This window comes from Pholcus phalangioides, unplaced genomic scaffold, assembly GCF_987345545.1.
Source record: "Pholcus phalangioides strain wild (caught in Gottingen) unplaced genomic scaffold, Ppha-v1.0 ptg000031l_1, whole genome shotgun sequence".
NCBI lineage: Eukaryota > Metazoa > Arthropoda > Arachnida > Araneae > Pholcidae > Pholcus > Pholcus phalangioides.
This window is the reverse complement of record NW_028301621.1, coordinates 7,625,677-7,646,829: the sequence shown is the minus strand read 5'-3', so window position 1 is coordinate 7,646,829 and position 21,153 is coordinate 7,625,677. Positions and strand designations below refer to the sequence as shown.

At 33.3% G+C, this 21,153-nt stretch overlaps 1 protein-coding gene across 1 annotated transcript; it reads right to left on the bottom strand.

The window, feature by feature from the left end:
• Positions 1 to 12: 12 nt before the first annotated feature.
• On the bottom strand, positions 13 to 20,894 carry Galt (Galactose-1-phosphate uridylyltransferase). Its single transcript, XM_089252947.1, has 10 exons — positions 20,689 to 20,894; positions 20,424 to 20,593; positions 18,595 to 18,670; positions 16,443 to 16,621; positions 15,151 to 15,207; positions 14,289 to 14,411; positions 13,884 to 14,016; positions 8,724 to 8,807; positions 4,505 to 4,659; positions 13 to 3,620 (listed from the first exon to the last, which is right to left on the bottom strand). Exons 1-10 carry the CDS (start codon positions 20,855 to 20,857, stop codon positions 3,567 to 3,569), a joined length of 1,200 nt encoding a protein of 399 aa, XP_089109073.1. The 5' UTR covers positions 20,858 to 20,894; the 3' UTR covers positions 13 to 3,566.
• Positions 20,895 to 21,153: the final 259 nt, after the last annotated feature.

Genomic DNA, 21,153 nt, shown 5'->3' with positions numbered 1-21,153 from the left:
AAAGTAGAATGCAAGTTGTTTCGATCGTACTGCGTTATAAAGCCAAATGGAAGTAAGATAAGCATACATGACACAAATCTTTATGAATAGGAATTCAAACAAATTGAAATTTTCATCTGTGATAAGGATACTTCATAATTCCTAAATAGGTCTATGTGAAAATGCCAACTTCTATTAGGATAGGAAAAACAAATTATTCTGTAGGGAGGATAAATTTATCAAACATTCAGAGAAATCACATTACACTGATTTCTTACTATTATTCCCGAAAGAATGGTCCAAATGTCTGAAAGAATGTATAAAAATTTCTCACCCACAGCTTTGATCATCTTTTTAACCATTTGTTTGTAAGATCCTTTCAAATACGAAAATTGCATAAGTGCCAAACTTCAAGTGTTCAAAACTGTATGATTCGATTTTAAAAAAAAGGAACCAAAATTTTTAAAATGTTGATGTTTGGTCAGTTTACCCTGTTGTATGTATGTGTGTGTGTGTACATGTGCTCATTATTCATTTTGTAGAAACATCATTAGAGAGGGGGGGGGGAATGTACGAGCTAGATGCGGCAAAACTGTATTGTGTGCTGAAACCTTCACAAATATGCTGGTACCAAATCATTCTTATTCGAATTATAACATTTTGTGTAGTTTATGCTATGCAATATTTTTCTTTTTCCATTTCGCTCATTAATCAACATCAAATTCAAATTACAATGATTCAAAAAGAAAAGATTCTCTAATTATTCTAATTAATCTGTTAAAGATGAAATTCATAGAGGTATTTTACCAAAATTTGTGGGAAACACATTGTTGATTTTAACTTTCAGCTTGCACTGAATTCCTATTTTCTGAAAAAGTATTAGAAGTAAATTTGTTTAAAATAAAACAATTTCTAAGAACAAATGTTAATAACCTTTTAAATATGCACAAAGGCTTTATTTGTCTAGTTCTTTTCCGAATGAAGAGAAATGAAAATTCATCTTGATATAATTTTTTCACCAAAAGATCTTCTAATTTCTACTTAGCTTGTACCAGGGCTTCACAAATCCTTGTCATCAAGTCGCCATGGTGACTGGAAAATTGTTATTGGCACCTCAAATTTTCTGAATGTTATTGGTAAATTAGAGTGTTAAAATTAGAGTCTAAAGATAACACAAACTATTCTGATTTCATGACAGTACATTTTCCACAACCTGGAAAAGGAATCATTAACTCTCATAAAAAGTCAAATATTCCTTAGGACCATTTTTCTTGAGAAAAAACCATGCTTGGCTCCTAAGAAATCTGGCTAGCACCTAAATTTTTTTCCTAATTTGTCAAGCCCTGACTTTTACTAGGATTCTCAACAGCATAATTTATTATACTATAAAAGATTGGTAATTGACTAGAAAATATAGGTCTATTTTTTTGATATGGAATCACTAAAGTTTGATGACATGATGACAATGTGTTCATAAAAAAGATGGCTCTTTGTGATTCTTAAGCACATGAGCCTGAAACATTGTTTCTTAAAATCACATACAAAATATAAGTTAAGATACTCATATGCAATTACAAACCCTAAAATAAAAACTTTAAGAACAATACATATTCAATAATTACTTATAAGAAATTCTAGAATCATAAAAATATTTTATATTTTCATTAGATGTCAATTTTATGACTGTCATTTCTTCAGATATAACACAGCCCTATCAAAGTAGAAAATGTATATTTGAGTTAATCAAGAACAAAAAGCTAAACAAAAAGAATGTTCCTCGCTAAATATCTTTCTCCTAACTAATGCTAGTTAACTTCACAATCAATCTATTTTTCTTGCCCTTCTCCCATTGGGTATACAAGAATAATTGATCAAATATTGAGTGAACCATTACCTACAATAATGGTCCAGTCAAGGATTATTACCAAATTATATTTAGTGATTTATAGATTATACAAATGCTTTATATTATTGTTTTGATTAATGAGCGCAATAAATTAAGCACATCATTACGCATAGTTTAAAATTCTATGAAAAACTATTTTACCTTATATAATCGAAACATGTTGCTCTATAATTGTTCTCAATTATGAAAAATTGACCGGTGTGGAAAGCAAGAATAATATTCAAACAATTATTTTTAGAATAAAAGAGTGAGAAATGAGAATATTCAGAAATAACATAGATAAATGTTAAAAAAAAAAAACCTAAAAACTATGATTTTTGATTGATTACATGTAGCATAAAATGTAAATTTTGAAAGCACAAAAAATTTATAAGCTTCATCAATCAATATCGAAAAGTTAATCGATATCAAAGGGAAAAAATCTTCAGAAATAAAATACAATCTAATTTCCTTTCTTTTCTTCTTTTGAAGTGCATCGTTAATTTCTTGCACTTGCTGGTCAATTTTTATGAATGTTAAGTCAATTAATAAAATTTATGGGTTTTTTTTGTTATTTGCTCATATTATGCTCAGGAAAGGTTTCAAATCTCTGTGATAAATCTTATACAAAATTTGCGCTCTATCTCAATCTCTCCCTTATCTCTTAATCTCTATATACTACCCCCATCACCATCCCAACGGGAATCACTAAATGATATGTTCTGGAAGGAATTATTCGAATGCAGAATATATGTCCTTGCATGAAGTCAAGTCTCTGACAGATTTGAAATACATAGAGAAAAAAATGGTTATAACTATTCATCTATGTAGTTGAAAGGATTTATGTGAAAACTCGGAAAAAAATATGTCTCCCTTGATATGAATATATATATACATATATTTTCATTCAATGTTGTTCGTTCCTTTATAAATATGTAGATTAATAGATTGGTGAAAAAAAACACTTATTTTACCTCCACCAAAGATTAAAACAGTAAGAAAGGAGAGAGAATTATGCAAACATAAAAAAAATTGCACCAACGGGGGGCACCTACCCCCCAACTCTGCGATGCAATTGAAAATTGTGATTTTTAATGTTTCTCCGGTGAAAGAATGGATTGTAATTAAATATATATTATATGTTGTCTTCAAAGAAAAAAAAATTGAAGAAAAAAATGTCTGAGGAATTTTTTAATAAAAAAAAAGAGCATTATCCTCGTTGACCAAATTGAGTCAAGTGTGGTTCTTTGTTTGTTATTCAATCAAGCCTCTTTCGTTAACTCTATATTAAGATTCATGTATCTGAATTAAATTTATTTACTTTAACCCTTAAACTGCTTCCACTATGAAAAGATGATCATAGTACGCTGCTGAATCCCTATTTGTTTATTTGTATTACATGGGGGAAAAAAGGGAATTTCTTTTCTTGGGCATGTAGAAAGGTATATTTACACTGTTTAAGGGTAATAAAAAAGACTTGTTATATCAATCTTAAAAGATCAAATTTTGAATCTCTTAAATACTTTACAAAAAATGCAATAGATAATAGATTCAAACATTATTTACTCCAATACATTATTTTAAGTAATTTGAAAATTTATTTATAACAAAAATGAATCAACAAAATAATTTGTCATTCTCATTTTAAATTACATAAAACAGGGGATTAACAAAGAATATATCTATACTGTTCATCCCTAACTCATGATTCCTCTTTATAATGTTTCTCGGATAAACTTCGTAACTGTTCAGCAGCCTTAAAATACAGAGAAAAGAAAGAGTCAGATTTTAGTAGGAAAAAGCAGAGCAAATGATAGAGTTAATAAAAAGCAGAGTATAATGTACAGTCAAATCCTGTTATAATGAACGTCAAGAGACCGGAGGAATCACTGCGTTAAAACGAAATTTTGTTATAAAGGAATTCCAGGTTACCTAGCATTGTTCCTATGTAAACTTATTTGGGGGATTAGAAAAGTGTTCGCTAAAACGAGATTTTTGCTATAACGGTATTTGTTAAAATGGGATTCGACTGTATTAATAAGTTTGAGAAGTAAATTTTACAGAGAGTAAATTACATTCTGCAATAAATTTTTCTTTTTTTTCATGTTGGTTAAGGAAACAAGTTTCTGATCTATGAACACTGTTTGATCATAACTATCCACCCCCTCCCCCTCGCCCCTGAAATTTAGTAAAGCCAATTTATTCAGATATTTCTTCTGGTGTGGATTCGGCCCTTGTGCATGGCACTTTAATCACAGTACCATATCGTGACATTATGACAAACTATGCTCTGCTCAGCCCCACACTGTAGCAACAGGTTGATGAGCCCTATATCCATTCCCCCCATACTACTCGCGCAGTCAAGCTTGTTTCTTAGAATAAGTGTTCAGGAATTGCTCTGACCTAAAAGTCCTATTGAGCACTTGATACATTAAGGTGTCTGGTCTGCAGGAGGTAGCTCTTTGACAATGTGAGGTGCTGCTCTTGGAAAGGGAAAAAATCGGAGAATACATGATTTCCATCTGCTCTATTAGGACAGCCAAATCCAAGATGAAAGGGGGAAAAACTTAAATAACTGCTCTGCGTCATAAAAGATAAAAAGAAAGATATTTTATCAATTGATGGCACTATTATGCATACCTGTTCTGGTGTTAGATCTCTCTGTGGTTGAGCCAACATCTCATAGCCAACCATGAACTTCTTCACAGATGCTGAGCGGAGAAGAGGGGGATAATAATGCGCATGTAAACACCAATGTTTGCAATCTCGTGAAAAACTACTTCCTGTTGGAGCACCTGTGAAAAAAAAAGTTTCTATCTTTAGATTTAGTATGTAAACAAAGAATTTGGTTTCCCTTTTCATTACTCACTCCATGTGGACTAATCACATTGTATGATACTTTTGTCATCATAACTCTCTCACGATTTCTTTTATATAATCCAACACAGTGAAAATCTTATGTAACAATACCCTCTATAATGATATTACTCTCTGGTCTTTGTGTGCATTTCATAGTGTAAACAAAGTTGATGTTCATTATAAGAAACCCACGTTATAGTGACCATTCCATTGCAATGACATCCTACTAGTCGTTACAAAACCTATAAGTCCCAAATGTTTTCTTATGATTCTATACCAATGTGTTTTTCTTTCTGTATAACGACCACCCAATATAATGTCAGTTTTTAACGGAACGATGGTGGGGAGGGGTCATTATAATGACCAGCATCAACTGTATATTCCATCCATAACATTCCATTATAGGATAAATATAATACAGTCGACCCCCTGTACTCGGGGTTTCCATATTCGCGGTTTCAGTATTCACGGTTTTTTTCTTCTTCATAGAAAATTTTTTTGCCAACACTCAGCAATCGTCATTCACATGTTTTGTTTACAAAATTTGAGTTGTACGTGTTTAGGATGGTTCACTTTTCTAATACAATTGATAATGTTTCGAAAAGACAAAAAAAAAGTGAAAATTTTACAAAAACAATTGATATATTGACTATTTATATGCTTGGAGAAAGTAAATCAATTGCTGCTATTGCCCGCCATTATGGAATCAACGAATCTACGGTGAGATATATCAAGAAAAAGGAATCTGAAATTCAATCAGTCGAGACTATAGCTGCACATATGGCAGCGAAAACTTTGCATTGCCTACGGGACCAATGTGTTTCTCGTACAGAAAATGCTGGTTTTTTTTGTGGGTCAAGACTGCCACAGAAAAGGTATTCCAATTGATTCTAATATTATGAAAGAAAAGGCGAAAAAATTTACTCTTCTGTAAAGGAAAGAGCTGGTGAAACGTCTATTTCATCAGAACTTCATGCAAGTAAAGGTTGGTTTCATAGGTTTAAGAAACGATTTGGATTACGCAATGTAAAAAATTACTGACGATCAAGCCTCTGCCGACCAGGAGGAAGCTAGAAAATTTCCAAAGAAATTATAAAAGATATTTTCACATCTCAGCCACCTCATTGGGCATTTTTCCTGTTTTGACGTTGTATTTGTATTTGTTAGCGAAACAGGTGGGGGAAGAAGTATTCAATGATATGGATATAGACGAAATTGAACAGCTAAAAATTAATAGCAATTCAGAGGCATCAACCAAAGAGGAATTAATACAGCTGAGTGACTGCTCCTGAAACTGAAGCTGTACCAGATGAAGAAGATCAAAGTAAAAAAGGTATAAGACCAGTTCACATGTGTAACATAGCTTTAAGGAAGGGCTTTGCAAGTTCAAATCAGGAATATATTATTTTCATGACATAGATCCTTCTGTGGTACATTCTTCACATGTAGAAAAATTAGTAGAGGAAGCCTTATCTATATACATACTCCAACATACTTGATGATATGAAGAAAAAACGACAAACAGAAATCAGTGTTCTTTCAGAAAACATCTCCACCTTCTTTTACATATCCTTCTACCCCTGCATCACCCTGCTCTTCTCCTGATGTTCAATAAACGACATATACAAAAAAAGAACCTATGGTTTCAGTTATTTGCAGATTTCCGTATTTGCGATCACCTCATTAACGTAACCCCCGTGAATACGAGGGGCTGACTGTATAACTACAATCTGGGGATCTGGCTTGAATTGGACACCAAATATTAACCCCCAGTTGACAACAGTAAAAATGTACATCTGTGCAAGTCAAATGTTGTGATCGGAAAGGATCTGAGTACCTGCATGCAAGTATAATGCAATGTTCTGATTGATTGCTTGCAAAACGGAGTAATTTCATTGGTCTATTTGAATTTTCTCTCAATTCCTGCTTGTAATGGAACTTAAGCCATGGCACTACAATCAATGGTGTTGATTTATTATCGTTTACTAGAGCATTTTTAAAAGCAAGGCTATGTGCCTTTGTAGGAGTCAAAATCAGTCATGAAAAACTCTAGTTTCATGAAATTTTGTGATTATATCAGGCAAAGGACTATTTACTCTTCCACATTTGTGTTGTTCAAAATTGGGAAACTAAAATGTTAGCATTAAAAAAAATTCATATTTACTTTGTAACGTTTCTAGAGGTGTCTCTCCTGGAGTCCTGAAACACTGAATATGATTGCAGGTGAGAGAGAGAACTCTATAATTTTATCAGCAACTATCGAAAACTCCACATGCTGCCCATATTTCAACATTTTCATGGCCTAACCATGTTCAGACCAGTAGAATAGAACAGTTGATGCCTTAGCATAGCTGCCAACTTTTGAAAATGAAAATTCGGGAGATTTTCGCGCACACCCGTATTTTATGCTAAAACCACTCCCTAATAAATACAATAGGGATTTTTCCAAATAAAATAGGGATTTTCCAAATATAAAAGTTAGAGCGTAGGGAATAAAATCCCAACTCAAAAACTGAAGTCAAATTAAAATAGGGATTTTACACACATAAAAGTTAAACCCTTGGGAATAAAATTCCTACGCAAAAAACAAGTGAAATTGGGGGCCAAAACTTCAATGATGTAAAAATAAATATTGTGTTCAATCAGAAACGCTGTGAACAAACATTCTCCGCGAATGCCCCCAAAATCATCGAAAGATGAAGGAAAACACCGTCAATTTTTGAAGAACACTGACTTTTTGTGACACTTGCTTGATGTTTTTTTTTTTAATTTCACGAGTGATGATGGTAGTCTTTCCATGCCCGATGTTTATGTCCGTAACACAACTTGTACAAAAAGGAAAAGTCTGCCCTCTTCTGGAACGTTTGATGAAAGGAAATTCATCGGAATAAGTATCTTTAAAATAGATTAAATATGTTTTTGCTTATCAGTATTCGTGTTTTGTTATATCGCACGTTATAACAAAAGAAATTTTGACCACATGCGCGTGACTATAATCTTCAATTATTATCCAGGACTATTGGCTGCTAAGTCATTTCCCTGCACGATAAGACAAACAACTTTCTTGTTACCATCAGAGGGTTTGTAAAACTTCCTTAAAAAGGGAATTTCCCCATTTACGACGTGTGACGTCATTTCGAAAGGGAAAAAAAGATGCCCCACAAGAAATTCCTTAGGGATTGTTTTCATAAGCGGGGATTTTTTTTTAATGAAGTAGGGAATTTTAAGGGACAATTAGGGATTTTTTTGATTTTCGTAAAAATTCGGGAGATTTAAGAACTTTTCGGGATGTCGAGCGATGAAGGTAAAATTCGGGAGACTTGGCAGCTATGCCTTAGTGGCACAGTGTTAAGATGCTCATTGTTCATTATGAAGGTCACCATCAAGGTCTGCAAGTTCAAATTCGGGCAAGAACATCAGAAATAAGTTTACCTACCAAGCCTGGGGAAGACTACCGATAGATGGCAACTACATTTCCCACCCAACTCCACTGGTTGGAAACTGCTGTATGGTGATATATGACTGGAGTTGGTGAGCGATAAAGAATTAGAACAGTCACCTACCTTCAGTGAGAGAGAGTGGAACTTACTAGCTGTAGTAAAACATTTTCTCTCTTTTCATTCCCTAGCCAAGATCATATGGGAGGGAGGGAAGGGTGACGTTTTGCCCTTGAAAAATTTTGGAAAGCACAAATGGGAAATTGATTTCAAATAAAAAATTCAATCAAATTGATCGAGATTGTAGGCTCTCACTGAGAATATACTCAGACAAACAATGGCAATCAAAAATCAGCACAATTAATGATAGTTTTTAACACTACTTCAAGCACCGTAATTGCATGTTTTGTAGTTTGTTTATCATAGAAAACGATGGGGGGGGGGCGGAGTTATATAACATGTTGTTACATGTGAAATCTTCATACAAAAGATACAAACACACACAGAATTCTTAGAATTAAAAAAATGAATTCTCATTAAAAAAGTGATTTTCCAGTACTTACCATGCCATCCCATGGAATAAGGAAATGATGTCTTGAATAAATTATCATACTTTGTCAGGAATATTTTCATTATCTCAGCTAAATCTGAAAAAAACAAAAAAGTTATCATTTTACCGAAGCGGTATTATTTATAGTAATGAAAATCGGTTAAGTAAACAATGCTGATACAGTGGTTCAAAAAAAGAACTGGTTGATTAGAAGAGTAATATTTTGAGATTTTAAAAAAATCTGAAATTTATGGATTTTTTGAATAATGTCTATAACAATACTGTAGGGACCTAGAAAAATATTATTTATAGACAGGTTATCGTTGTAATATATCGTAATTATTGTTGATAATTTGAGCATTTGTGCTATTTCCTATTAAAAAGGAATTCTGCTAGGTCCAAAGGAAATACAGTGAAACCTCTATAAAACGAAAGGTCAAGAGACTGAAATTATTTTCCGTTCCAGACAGGTTTCTGTTTCATAGAGGTGCACATAAAAATATATGCAGTGATTTATTTCTATAGTTTACGAAACTTATATTTTGGCAGCATCACCCTAACTTCTATAAACCAACGAGTATTAAACAGAGACACGCATATTATTATTTTGAATTTTTTCATGCTTGCTGCTTCAAATAACATTTGAAATTTCATATTTAATACGTTAATAGTTAAACTTCAATATTAAAAGTTGCTTTAGTCAAAAATGAAATTTTTTAATACGGTAAAACCTTGATATAACGATATTCTGTGGACCAAGAAAAAATATTGTATCGAGAGGCGAGGCAAAATTATCCTTACGTGTGATCAAATTTATGCTGTTGCTATCTTTTCTCCATCAACATTGTTAATACCATCAGAAAGCACGCTTTTATGTATTTATTTGCCACAAAAAATTTTAATTGATTAATTTAATATAAAAATTCACTAAGATGCATTGCCCCTGTAAAGAAGTTAACTGCATTGCACTTTAGTGTCTTACACAGAAAGTAGCGATATCAATAACATGCTTTAGCTTTCTGTGATTTTTTAGTGCAAAATATTAATGTTATCAGCTGCCTTCAGAAGAAAGAAAACAAGTGACTAAGTTCAAATTAAATTCAAAACAATTTTGAACAAAATATAAAAAAAAATATTGTTACAGGGGTTTCAAAAATCCCCTAAAAATATTGTTATAGAGGATTTATTGTAGTAAAGCATATCGCTGCATGGAGTATTATTGTTGTGAGGTTTCACTGTATTTAAAATAAAAATTGAGAAACTGAGAAATTGCATATCTTTTTAAAAAAACAATGAGAGATCATCAACCAATAACATTTATGAAAGAAAGATTCTACATTTCTATAACATTTTTGTGTTCAAATTCAATATCATTTCTTGTTGCTGATGGCCATTTCTACACTGAATGAAAATCTCTGTAGTAGCCAAAACACAGTATCGCTAAATTGTGAACAATAATTCAGTCGCATATAACTCTCCCGAAATTATCAAACTTTTTTCAAGGAATAGGATGTTTTTTAACAAAAGTCACTGTTTCCATCATAAAAGAAATATTAAACAAGCCTTTACTAAATTTTGTGAATAGTAAATCCGCTTCCTCTCAAAACTTTCCTCCCATCCAAAAGACAAAAACTTGCACTTGACCAAAAAATACTGTTCGTTTTAGCAGGTTTTGTATCTACAAATAGACTAAATATGCCTTTCGTTTTCACATTAGACAGTTCCCGTCTTAAAGAGGTATCCTATGACTGAAAAAGCATTAATTATTCACAAGACTATATATTGTTTTCATTTAGGACAGGTTTTGTCTCATACAGTGTCTGTCTTAGACAGGTTTCCACTGTATTGTTTTAGGCAGGTTCATGGCCTCCACAAGGGATGGGCTGACAAGGCTCCAGCCCTGGGGCCCGGGAGGATTTTAATTTTTTTTCACGCCATAAATTCATCATAAAGGGGGCCCCATAAAAGTCTGGTCGGGGCCCGTAAAAGATCCCAGCCTAGGGGCCTTGCTTCAGGATGTGGGGGGGGGGGGCATGGGCATGTTTATGATTGTAGACAATATCATTATACACAGGTTTCACTGTATGCTCACATTTTGTTAAATTTTTTAGAAAACCTCACTATCCATTAATGAAGAACACAGCAAAGTGTTGGGGAAAAAATCAATAGTCTATACCACTTTTTCGACAGCATAGACAGCTTCTAAAATAAATATCTATTTTTTTCACTTGATGATTATTATTTTCAGACTGATGAGAGAGAGAGCCAGTAGATCAGTTTTATCAAGTCATCAACAACTCTAAATTTAATTACTCTTTGATAAAGATTCATATCCAGAACAAAACGACCAATAAACCACTTGGTATGGAGAAAAATTTGTCCTTGTGAAATTGCAGTGAAATATACCAACAATGACCTAGTCACATGAATGAGAAAATGAGGTCTTAATTTAGAGATTACCATTGTTAAAAGGTTCAATATTTCTAAGAAATTTTTTTTTTTCGATTTTATGTAAAATTATACCAATCCACATGCCATGTATATTTTATTAAATTATATAACTAAAAGAAGCGGTTTTGTAACATACAGCATTTATTTTGCATTGAAGATACATAAATTTTGCATTAAAATTGTGATTGAACACTTTTCTATCATTAATTTCATTCAAACACACAAGGAGCTAGGTTTCAGGTACAAAATGAAACTGGTTTTGCAAAAAAGTAGCAATTTCATGAAGCGGTTCTGCAATCCTTGTACCCACAAAAATGGGATTTAACACTAGAAATATGGATCGCAAGAGTATACCTAGAAAGACAGGAAGGAGTCAAAATGACCCCCCATAGTTTTTTGCAATTTTCGGATACAGTAATGTTTCAAATCACGGTGCATCATTTTTAAAACATAAATAGAATTATAAAACAAAAAACAAAGGGTGAAACCACTGGCCTGTTAATATATATATTTTGTTTTTATCTAGCACTCAAAACATTCTGCACAAATCACCTCTCTCCATGCACATTTGCCACACACTGGTTTTTTGCATTGCGTACAAGATTGAAGTATTTTATTGACTACGCAGTTCCTTCTAACTTGGCATTTGTCCTTTTTTGTTTCCATCAATAGGTGTTTTGCATATTATCGAATTTTGAATTGTAGTTTCAAGTTGAAATACTCATCTAGTTCTTCCCATAACTGCAATATGTAAGTTCTCTGAGTGATCTTTTTTCCTGTCATTTGTTTGTACAAATTTCAAGCATTTATCGATGACATATCCAAAATGTTAGAAAATACATGCATTGGCCAGAGACGACTTCCAGTCATGTATAATCGCACCATTCGATCCACGATGTCGACTCCATATTTAGTTTCGTTGTTATAGGCAACTGTTTCGGGGGTCTTTTTTCGACAAGGTATCCTTTCTCGCGATTTTACGTTCCTTATTTCTCAATGGCGTTCTATTTTGTACAAACTGATGCACCGTTATACAAATACAAATACAACACCACAACAGGCAAAATGCCCAACGAAGTGGCTGAGAAAAAGATGCCTATAACAAATATGGATGTCATCAATTGGAGAAATAAGTTTATTTTGATTTCAATCTTCGTCATCAGAACAGCTACTTGCTTCTCCACAGTTCGGCATAGGGTAACTATCTCATGCTCTTCTGCACTTTCATTATCACTGCTTCCAGAGTTTCTCTCATCTAATCTTTATAACTCCTGAAGTATTTATTCTTCAGTAAATGTACGTTTTCTCGCCATTCTAAATTATTTGAAATTATCACATACTCTCAAATTTTCTACGGCCCAGGACAAACAATTTATCGGATAATATGGAAAGAATGCTTGGCAAAAACCAAAAATTACATACCTACTGATGGACACTTGCAGATAAGAATGGGGGGAAGGTCAAATGCAAAAAAAAAAGACTTTCAGAAGGATTATAGCCTACTTAGAAATCAATGGTGACGATGATAGGAGTATTTGCCGCATAATGTGCTAGGATATAAGGAAGGGTCAAAATTACCCCCCTTCTATCTTTCTAGGTATATCCCATCGCATCTTCATTGTTGAAAAAGATAATGAAAAAAACTTTGGTATACAATAAGAACATGCCAATTCAGGAAAAGTCGAGAAAAATTTCAGGTGATTCGGTTTATTCTTAGCAAAGATATGCAAGCTTAAATAGTGTGCAGGGTCATAAAGACCCTCGTCCATCTTTCTAGTGTTGAGAGATCAAAATCATCTTCCAGTGCAATTGGCTATTTTTGTGGACATCAAGAGCATTATTTTCAAATCATCACATTGAGTGCCCTTGAACAAGCAGCATGAAAACAATGATCTCTCTCTGAGCTATGACATAGCCAGTTACTATATTTTAGCCCTATATATTATATAATTTCTGTTTTCTTCTTTTCTGAAACGCATCAAGTGCACACGCTTGTAATTACTTGTGGAATCCCGGGGTCTGCACACCACATTTTGAAAATCACTAATGTAAGGAAAAATCTATACTTATTTTTATGTTTGTAAGGTTCAATGAAGAAAAACTCCATCAGAGAAAATCTTGAGAGTTATCTCTCTTACGTATCATATAACTTTTCTTTTCACATCCAAAATGACCGTTATTTGGAAGTTTTTGTTCGAAGGTTAGCCTTAATGTCAATCCAGTGGAATATATTCAGAGATTACCATTATGGGAGGTTTCACTGTATATTCAATTATTAACTGCAATGAACATTAAACAAAGCATATGCATTCAAACTTCCACGATTTACCACCACCATTTATTTTACGGAATTCTGGCCCTATAATGAGTTTGGCATTATATTGAATAATGGTTTAACACATTTCAAGCAAAGAAATGGATGATTTGTTCATTGAAAATTTCTGAAGCTAAACAGGTTGTGGGTGCTATAGCAGAGTTCAGTTGGACTTAGCATTATCTACTACTAAAGCAAGCAAAAATAACTCTTCCATTTCCAGGCTTAATTTAATTGAAATTAACTCTCGCCTTCCATACTAATCATGATCAATGCTATTAAGGTAATAAATTAATTATTAACTAAACAGAGTCTTGAATAAAAACAACCGAATCCCAATATTACAATTCATTATAATGAATAATTTTTCATCATTATAATAACTGAGTTATTCATCTCTGAACTTACATGTTTTCTCATCCTCACTTAGATCGGATAGTCTTAATATATGTCTTCGTGGCAATAACATCATCTCGTAAGGCCAAACAGCCCAATATGGAACAACACAAACCCAATAATCATTCATACAGACTATACGTTCCTGAAATAAAATAGCAAAGATTAACGGCCTAAAATTTACATATACATGCATTATAATTTCAGTATACTTGTATTGGTAGTTTGAATTAGCTTCGAAACTTCACCTAATGCTTTAGTTTTGATAGAATCATAAAATAATTTGTCGAAAACTTTCACCAAGCGCAATTGAAATGTGTCTGATTTTTACCACTATGACCAAAAAAACATTTAAAAAAATTCAATAATATGCATTTTGAATATAATAAAATTCATCAAATATTACATTTCACGTGCCTTCTTTTTTATTTCCTCTTCCACATAACTCATCAGCATTGGTGAATCATATTTCTGAAAATACTCAGCTTGGTTTCTGTCTTCTAGCCTAGGTTCATCGGGAAGATATGAACTTGCCCAAATCTATGTATAAAATAATAATTACTTTATACATAGTAAATAAAGGTTAAATAATAAATAATAATGAATAAATAAATAATATATATATAAATAATTTCTTTTTACACACACACACAACACAATTATGGATACTAAAAAATATATTGTGAACTCCAAATTAAAATAACACAATGGAACCTCATGATAAAAGACCAAAAATCTCATCTTGGGTTGTAGTGAAATACATTGAAGCTCTATTTCATATTTAAAAAGTGTATGTTAATGGCAGATGCCCACAAACAGGGAGTGTCCATTACGAGAGGTTACTAAATAATACCAAAAAATTATGTTGTTTTTATTATATAGCCTTTGACAAAGGGACAAACTTTATCAGAAACGCTATGTGTGGTTGTTACTTACATAAAAGTATACATAATGTATAGATGCATATTGATTCAGAAATATTTATAATGACCCTCTACATTGGAAACTACAAACATATAAATGGTCATTATACATTGAGAATAATTGCAATGTTCGAAATAATAGTTCATAGGAAAGCCAAAAAATACATATTTTGTAGAGCAATGCAGAAAATTTATATTATGAACATTGAACAAATATTGTAAAACATCTGTAATTCAACTTATAATTCAAATGCATCCACAGCAATGTTTATAAATGGAACTAGTGTTCAAGATTTTAAAATAGTTTGCCAAATAAGTTCTAAATTCGGAAAATAAAAACAAAAGGACATGTTTACCTGCCCATGTGGGTGAGGGTTTGAACAGCCCATGATTTCACCTTTATTTTCAAATATCTGAAATCGTAACCAGAATTTGAAAAATAATCTATAGAATTAAAAGTGTATGGGTGCTATAAAACGAAAGACAAATTAAATTGAACACATTGAATTGAATTACATTAAATGAACAACTATTTGATAGCAAGCATGTGAATGAGCATATCCAGAATTTATTCAGAAATTCAATTCTTCTATCAAGCCTACCATAAAACGTCTAAAACTGTGTTCTTCAAACATTGGTCTGTGGAACAGTGCAGGTTTGCGAGAATTTCCTGCTAGTTCTGGAGAAATTTTGACAAATTATATATTATTGTTTCCCTCCCCACCATGCCAGAAGCACAAATGTGCATTTTTTCCTTTTTTTTTTCATACTAGCTGGTTGGAGATACCTGATTTTGATATCTAACTTAGCCTGAAACATGAATGTGTATCCCTATTGAAACACGTTGCACAACATTTTAGGAAACTAACTTCCATAGAGTAACATGGATGGAGTGAACAGTCAAATGCCATTTCCTATGTTTTTTTTTTTGCCCTTCAAGAACACTGCACATATATATAATATTATACTGTCTCTATGTTGGTTTTTATTTCTGTCCTCGCCCTCATCAGCTCGTCTGATGGTTATCAGCAGGTCTGCACATTGTTTTTCCCCCATTTATTTTTGCCAGTCTATAAATCATTTCTCCCATTTATTTAACTTTTTTGCTACATCCTTATATATTTTTCCTACTCATTTATATTTTGAAGGTCTGTAAGTTATTTTTAATAATCATTTATTTTTTGGAGGTCCGCAAATTATTTCTCCTATATATGTATTTTTGCCAGTCTGCAAATTATTTCCTTTTTATGTATTTTTTGCTAGTCCACAAATTATTTTTTTTACTTATGTATTTTTCCAGTCTGCAAATTATTTACTTTTTTTTGCCGGTTTGCATATTTCTCCCTTTTTCTTGCCAATCTGCAAATTATTTCTCTGATTTAGCTTTTTTTGCTGGTCCATTAACTATTTCTCATATTTCTTCTGATCCGTAAAACGTTTCAATTTCTTTCACCAATCCACAGATGTAAAAATATTGAAAACGACTGGTCTAAAACATTTCTAACTCCCTTATCTATATTCATTTAAAAAATAGTTAATTCAGTTGTTCTTTAATAAAATAAATTAAATACTACTAAATTATGAAGACATTTGCTAAAATTTTACCATGCAATGCAATAACAAAGATTTTGAAAGGAATATTTCATACCTGGACCCATTCATATTTTGCACCCAATTCCAAAAGCTGTTCAATCCATCTTTCGACAACATGTCTTATTTCACCTCTAGACATAAGAGGTAATGAAACATCCAAACGAGGATGAAAGCAAATCACTCTACAAACACCTTTGGCATTAGCAGCTTGAAATAGCGGGTTTTCAGATTCATCTACATACAAAGAATAACATTTCGTTTTTCCAGAGCCGAAAAACATTTTTGGGAGTTATAAAAAAAAACACATCATATCCTCTAATCTTATCTGATATAATGTTACTACCACTAAGCCATGCTGTATATATGTTGTGTACCTAACGTAAAGGTAATTGTTTAAAACAGGGGTGGACAACCCAGGAATGTCTTAAGAGCAACTCTGTTTCTTTCAACTGAGCACAGGTCTATCGCCATGAGCAACTTACTACCTATTGAGTTGTGTGGGAAGTATGAGTGTGTGTACCTAACAGTCCGAGTGTGTATCTAGTGTTGTGTCTCAATTTTTCAGTGCTGCTATCTGTATTTCAGAAATGAAGTGAGTGAATTGTTTGTAGGTATGTTGCTCTGTGGCGAGACTTTTTTAATGGGAGATTGGCATGCATTTGCACCTCGAATTTGGAGAACCACAGAAAACCAGCTTCAGTCGACTACCACTGTGGTGCCAATGGTGTTCGAATCCAGGATCTTGCAATGCGAGTCCATCACTATGACCACTCAACCACCAGTGATTTTAAGAGCAGCATGGGACATCGGGCAAGTGATTTTTCAAAGACCATACCTGGTGAATTAATTCTACAAAATTTCAACCAGATCTCATTTTTATGAGGCCCCTGTTCTCTCGAATGCCCCTGGGCTGTGCCTGGATGGGCTCATGCATTAAGACGGCACTGTGATAACCTTTGGTCATGTGCTCGTAAAAATAACATCAATCCATGGAACATAAGTACACGAGTTTGTGGCAAGCAAGCAGTTATTGAGTCATTAGCAAAAAGCACAGTCTCTTATATCTGGCCCATAGATTGAAAAAGTTGCACACCCCTAGTGTGAATTACATATGTGATGTGCTCGAGAAGTGGTGCCATCTATCCTCCAAATTTGGAAGCAATAATTCGACAGATTAATTGCCTGTAAACATTACAGAGTGAATTTAAATGCTGTAGGCCTAATCTATATAAAAGTTTTGATGAAAATAGTCAAAACCATCAAAATATTTTTCTCCATCCCATTTTTTCGGGGTACACACACAGAAAACCTCAGTATGCTAGCCAGATATTGGAGATGACTGCAAACTGATGTGTTCATCATATTGTGCAGATTAATGCTTTATTAAGATTAACACATTTTGCACAGGGCAGTCTTAATGTATGGATTTAACTGGGCACATCTCAAGTGGGAGAGGGACACCTGTCCATCAATTTTCAGGGGTCTTTATGCAGTTCTAGGCCCAGGGTCCCATCTTTTGTAGGATCTGCTTTCATGAACCAGATAGAACTCACTTTGAAGGTCACATTTAGCCCACAAGCTAATTTGTGCACTCTTGTGAAACAGATGTTGGTAAAACTCTGGTTGAATTTTTTTCTCACTCCAAAAGCTAACTGCTGTATATACAGTCAATCTTTCATTAATTAGACAAATGAAGAATTTTTTCATGGTCTGGTGCAAAACGATATTGGCTGCAGGAACCCCGACACAGCCATAAGGTTCCTTAGCTTAATGGTTCTCAAAGTGTACATCGCCATGAGCTAGAGATATTAATGCATGCCTGTTCAATGTTTTGAAACAGTTTTTTGTCAGACTATTCTGAGGAGCTGCAGATAAATGTTGACCAGAGCAAGGGAGCCGTGAATGACAAAAGTTTGGAGAACCACTGCCTTAGCTGAATGGCATTCGTAAGTGAATGATATTTATAGTAGTTGTAAAAATTTACTTCATATGAGATGCAAAAAGATCAAGCACACACTAATGCTAAAGTTGAACTGAATAAAACCATCAGGCATATAGAGTGAACTTTGGCGCCAAAGAATGGGGGGGGGGGGAAACTACATTAACCTCATCTAAAACGTCATTTTTAGATTTTAACATGAAAACTTCATTTAAGATCAATAATTCAAATTTAAATATCGGAAATATTATTTGTATTAAATCATCACCAGGTGCAGGAATGTCTTCAAGTAAAGCAGGAAAGTCGTTCGGAAATATGAATGTTCCTGTATAGTCTGGATTAACCTACATGCATTAAAAAATTGAAATGTTAATATGTATTGTAATTGCACTTTAAATAAATCAATTTCACACTTTTGAAATATTTGCAGGTGTTCACAAATGTCTTGATTTTAATGTAATGAATTGATTATAACTCGGCATATAGCATACACCAGGGATTCTCAAATTGTGTGTCGCCAACCTTTGCCCGGGGTGCTGTGGAGAGCAGTATCCTAACAAAGGTTTTTTGAAGAAATCCTTTGTTAACTGCCACAGGGAGCCACGGATAAGTGTTGATTAGGGTATATATAAGCAGAGCTCCGCAAAGTTTGCAAAAGTTTGAGAACCCACTGGTGTACATAATTGTTATATTTATAAATGCTTAAATACTAGGAATTATTTTCAAATAAAGCAACATGTAATTTTATGCAAAATTTAATATTTAAGTAAATTTTCAAATCGGGATCTCATTTTAAAAACAGATTCACAGTCAGAACTTTTACCTCCATTAAAATTCAAGTAGTGTTTAATATTTCAACCCCAAAGCAGAATGTTTTGCATTGTTCTGCGACGAGCTCTTGGCTGACTGGAAATATTCTGCAGTAAAAATCCCCATGTTTGTAATAGTGGTTTATTTTTTTAGGCACTTTTTCTTAAAATTCTTCCAGATAATTTTGCAGTAGCACTAATTATTCTGTGACATACATCAGAGATTTTGGAATATTCTGCTTTGGGGATTTTTTAATATAAATTTCACCAAGTCTGGTTTTATTAACATACAGTATTGTGTCATCTACGAATGAGATTAATTTACCATTTATGTAAATGAGAAACAATATCGGACCAAGAACAGATCTCAGGGGGACACCTTTTTTTTTAAGAATGTACTATTTTAAGAATGTACCTATTTTAACTGCTGGTTTACTTATTAAAATAATAAGTTGTTAACCAGCTCAATAATATGTTTCCAAGTATACCAGCTGATGACAACTTTTCTACGAGTAATTCTAAATCTACAGTCAAAAGCTCTTTTTAAATCAATAAAAATTCTCTAATTAGTGTAACCGAAGCTTGTGTTAGACATCGCACAAAGCATTTTCCATATAGCTAAATATCAAATTCAGGGGTTTTGTTAAGATGATTGAAGTTTAAGCATATGACAGTTATGAGATACAAGCAATATATTATAATGATTTAATGATTATAGACATCAAACATGATTTGAAAAAAAATTACGCAGCCATTGTTTAAAACTCATTATTGCTCAGCATTGTGCATTGCCCAACACTCATTCCTGTTTTGTTCAAGACTCATTCTTGTTTTGTTCAAGACATGGTTCAATGTTCAAGACTATTGCTTCATTTTTCAAGACTTTTGTTGCCTTGTTCATTGCTCAAAGCTTATTTTCCCCTTGTTCAAGACCCATTTTTGCCCTGTTCATTGTTCACGACTCATTTTTGTCTTCTTCATTGCTCTAGACTTATTTTTTTCCTTGTTCGAGATTCTTTTTTACATTGTTTATCACTCAAAGCTCAGGCCCGTCATTTGGGGGTCGGGCGCTTTTCCCCCTGGGCTTTGAAAAATACACCAGAGAAATTATATATATATACACATACAGTAAGTGCATGCTCTTTCCCCCCACACGGGAAAAAGTTGAAATGAGGGTCCCATCAAAGCTTATTTTTCCCTTGTTCACGACTCATTGATGAACATATTTTTATTTAAATACTGTACTGTACATTGCGATGAACTTTTCATCCATAAACAAACTTCTTACTTCTCCATTAGCACGTGTTGCCCTCGGACAAAGAGGATTCAAAGGATCGTGCTGGGGAATGACTTTATCAGAAGGCTCTTCGACTTTTCCTTTCCACGGCCTTTTCATCCTGTGAGGAGACACTAGAACCCATCTGTCGCTTAGAGGATTGTACCTTACGTGCTGATGCTCTGTTTGAACAGGTTAAGATTTAAAAAAAAAAATTATCTCTGAGATTTATTCAAGGAAAAAAGTCAATAAAAATGAAAATTTATCTGTGTCATACCAGTCGAATCAAAAGAAATCGTGTTTTGATCTGTGTCTGCCATCGTATAAAACTGAGAATTATCAATTTTTTTCTTAGAGGAGTAATAAAGGAGGATTTTATATATATAAAACTCTCCTAAGATTCCAGCGTGAAACAAAAATTCGTCTGCTATTATGGGCGTGCTCATGGACTACTAGAATTTGAAATGAAGAAACATTTGTCGTGCGGTGCGTATCCGTAACAGCAAAAAAAAAAAAAAAAAACTGATTTTCCAATACGGCGCTAGCATTGTATCATAACGATGACCATAATTTTCCGAGAAAACTAGGGCCGGTTGAAGAGCTCCATCAAGAGTGTCATATGACATTTTTTTTTTTACAAAAATAATCATCGAGGGACCTGAGGGAGCAATTTTCATTGTTATGGGACCTCTGGCAGTGTTCTTAAAAACTTATAAATTGCAGAATCATTTGATTCCAATAA

Excerpts from the sequence above, each read along its gene's own strand:
- Galt (XM_089252947.1), bottom strand. The coding sequence starts at position 20,857 with ATGAGCACGCCCATAATAGCAGACGAATTTTTGTTTCACGCTGGAATC. Across the intron at positions 18,671-20,423 it reads CAACACGTGCTAATGGAGAA|GTTAATCCAGACTATACAGG; the intron begins GTAAGAAGTTTG and ends TAATGCATGTAG. Across the intron at positions 8,808-13,883 it reads AAGTGAGGATGAGAAAACAT|ATTTAGCTGAGATAATGAAA; the intron begins GTAAGTTCAGAG and ends TGTTTTTTTCAG.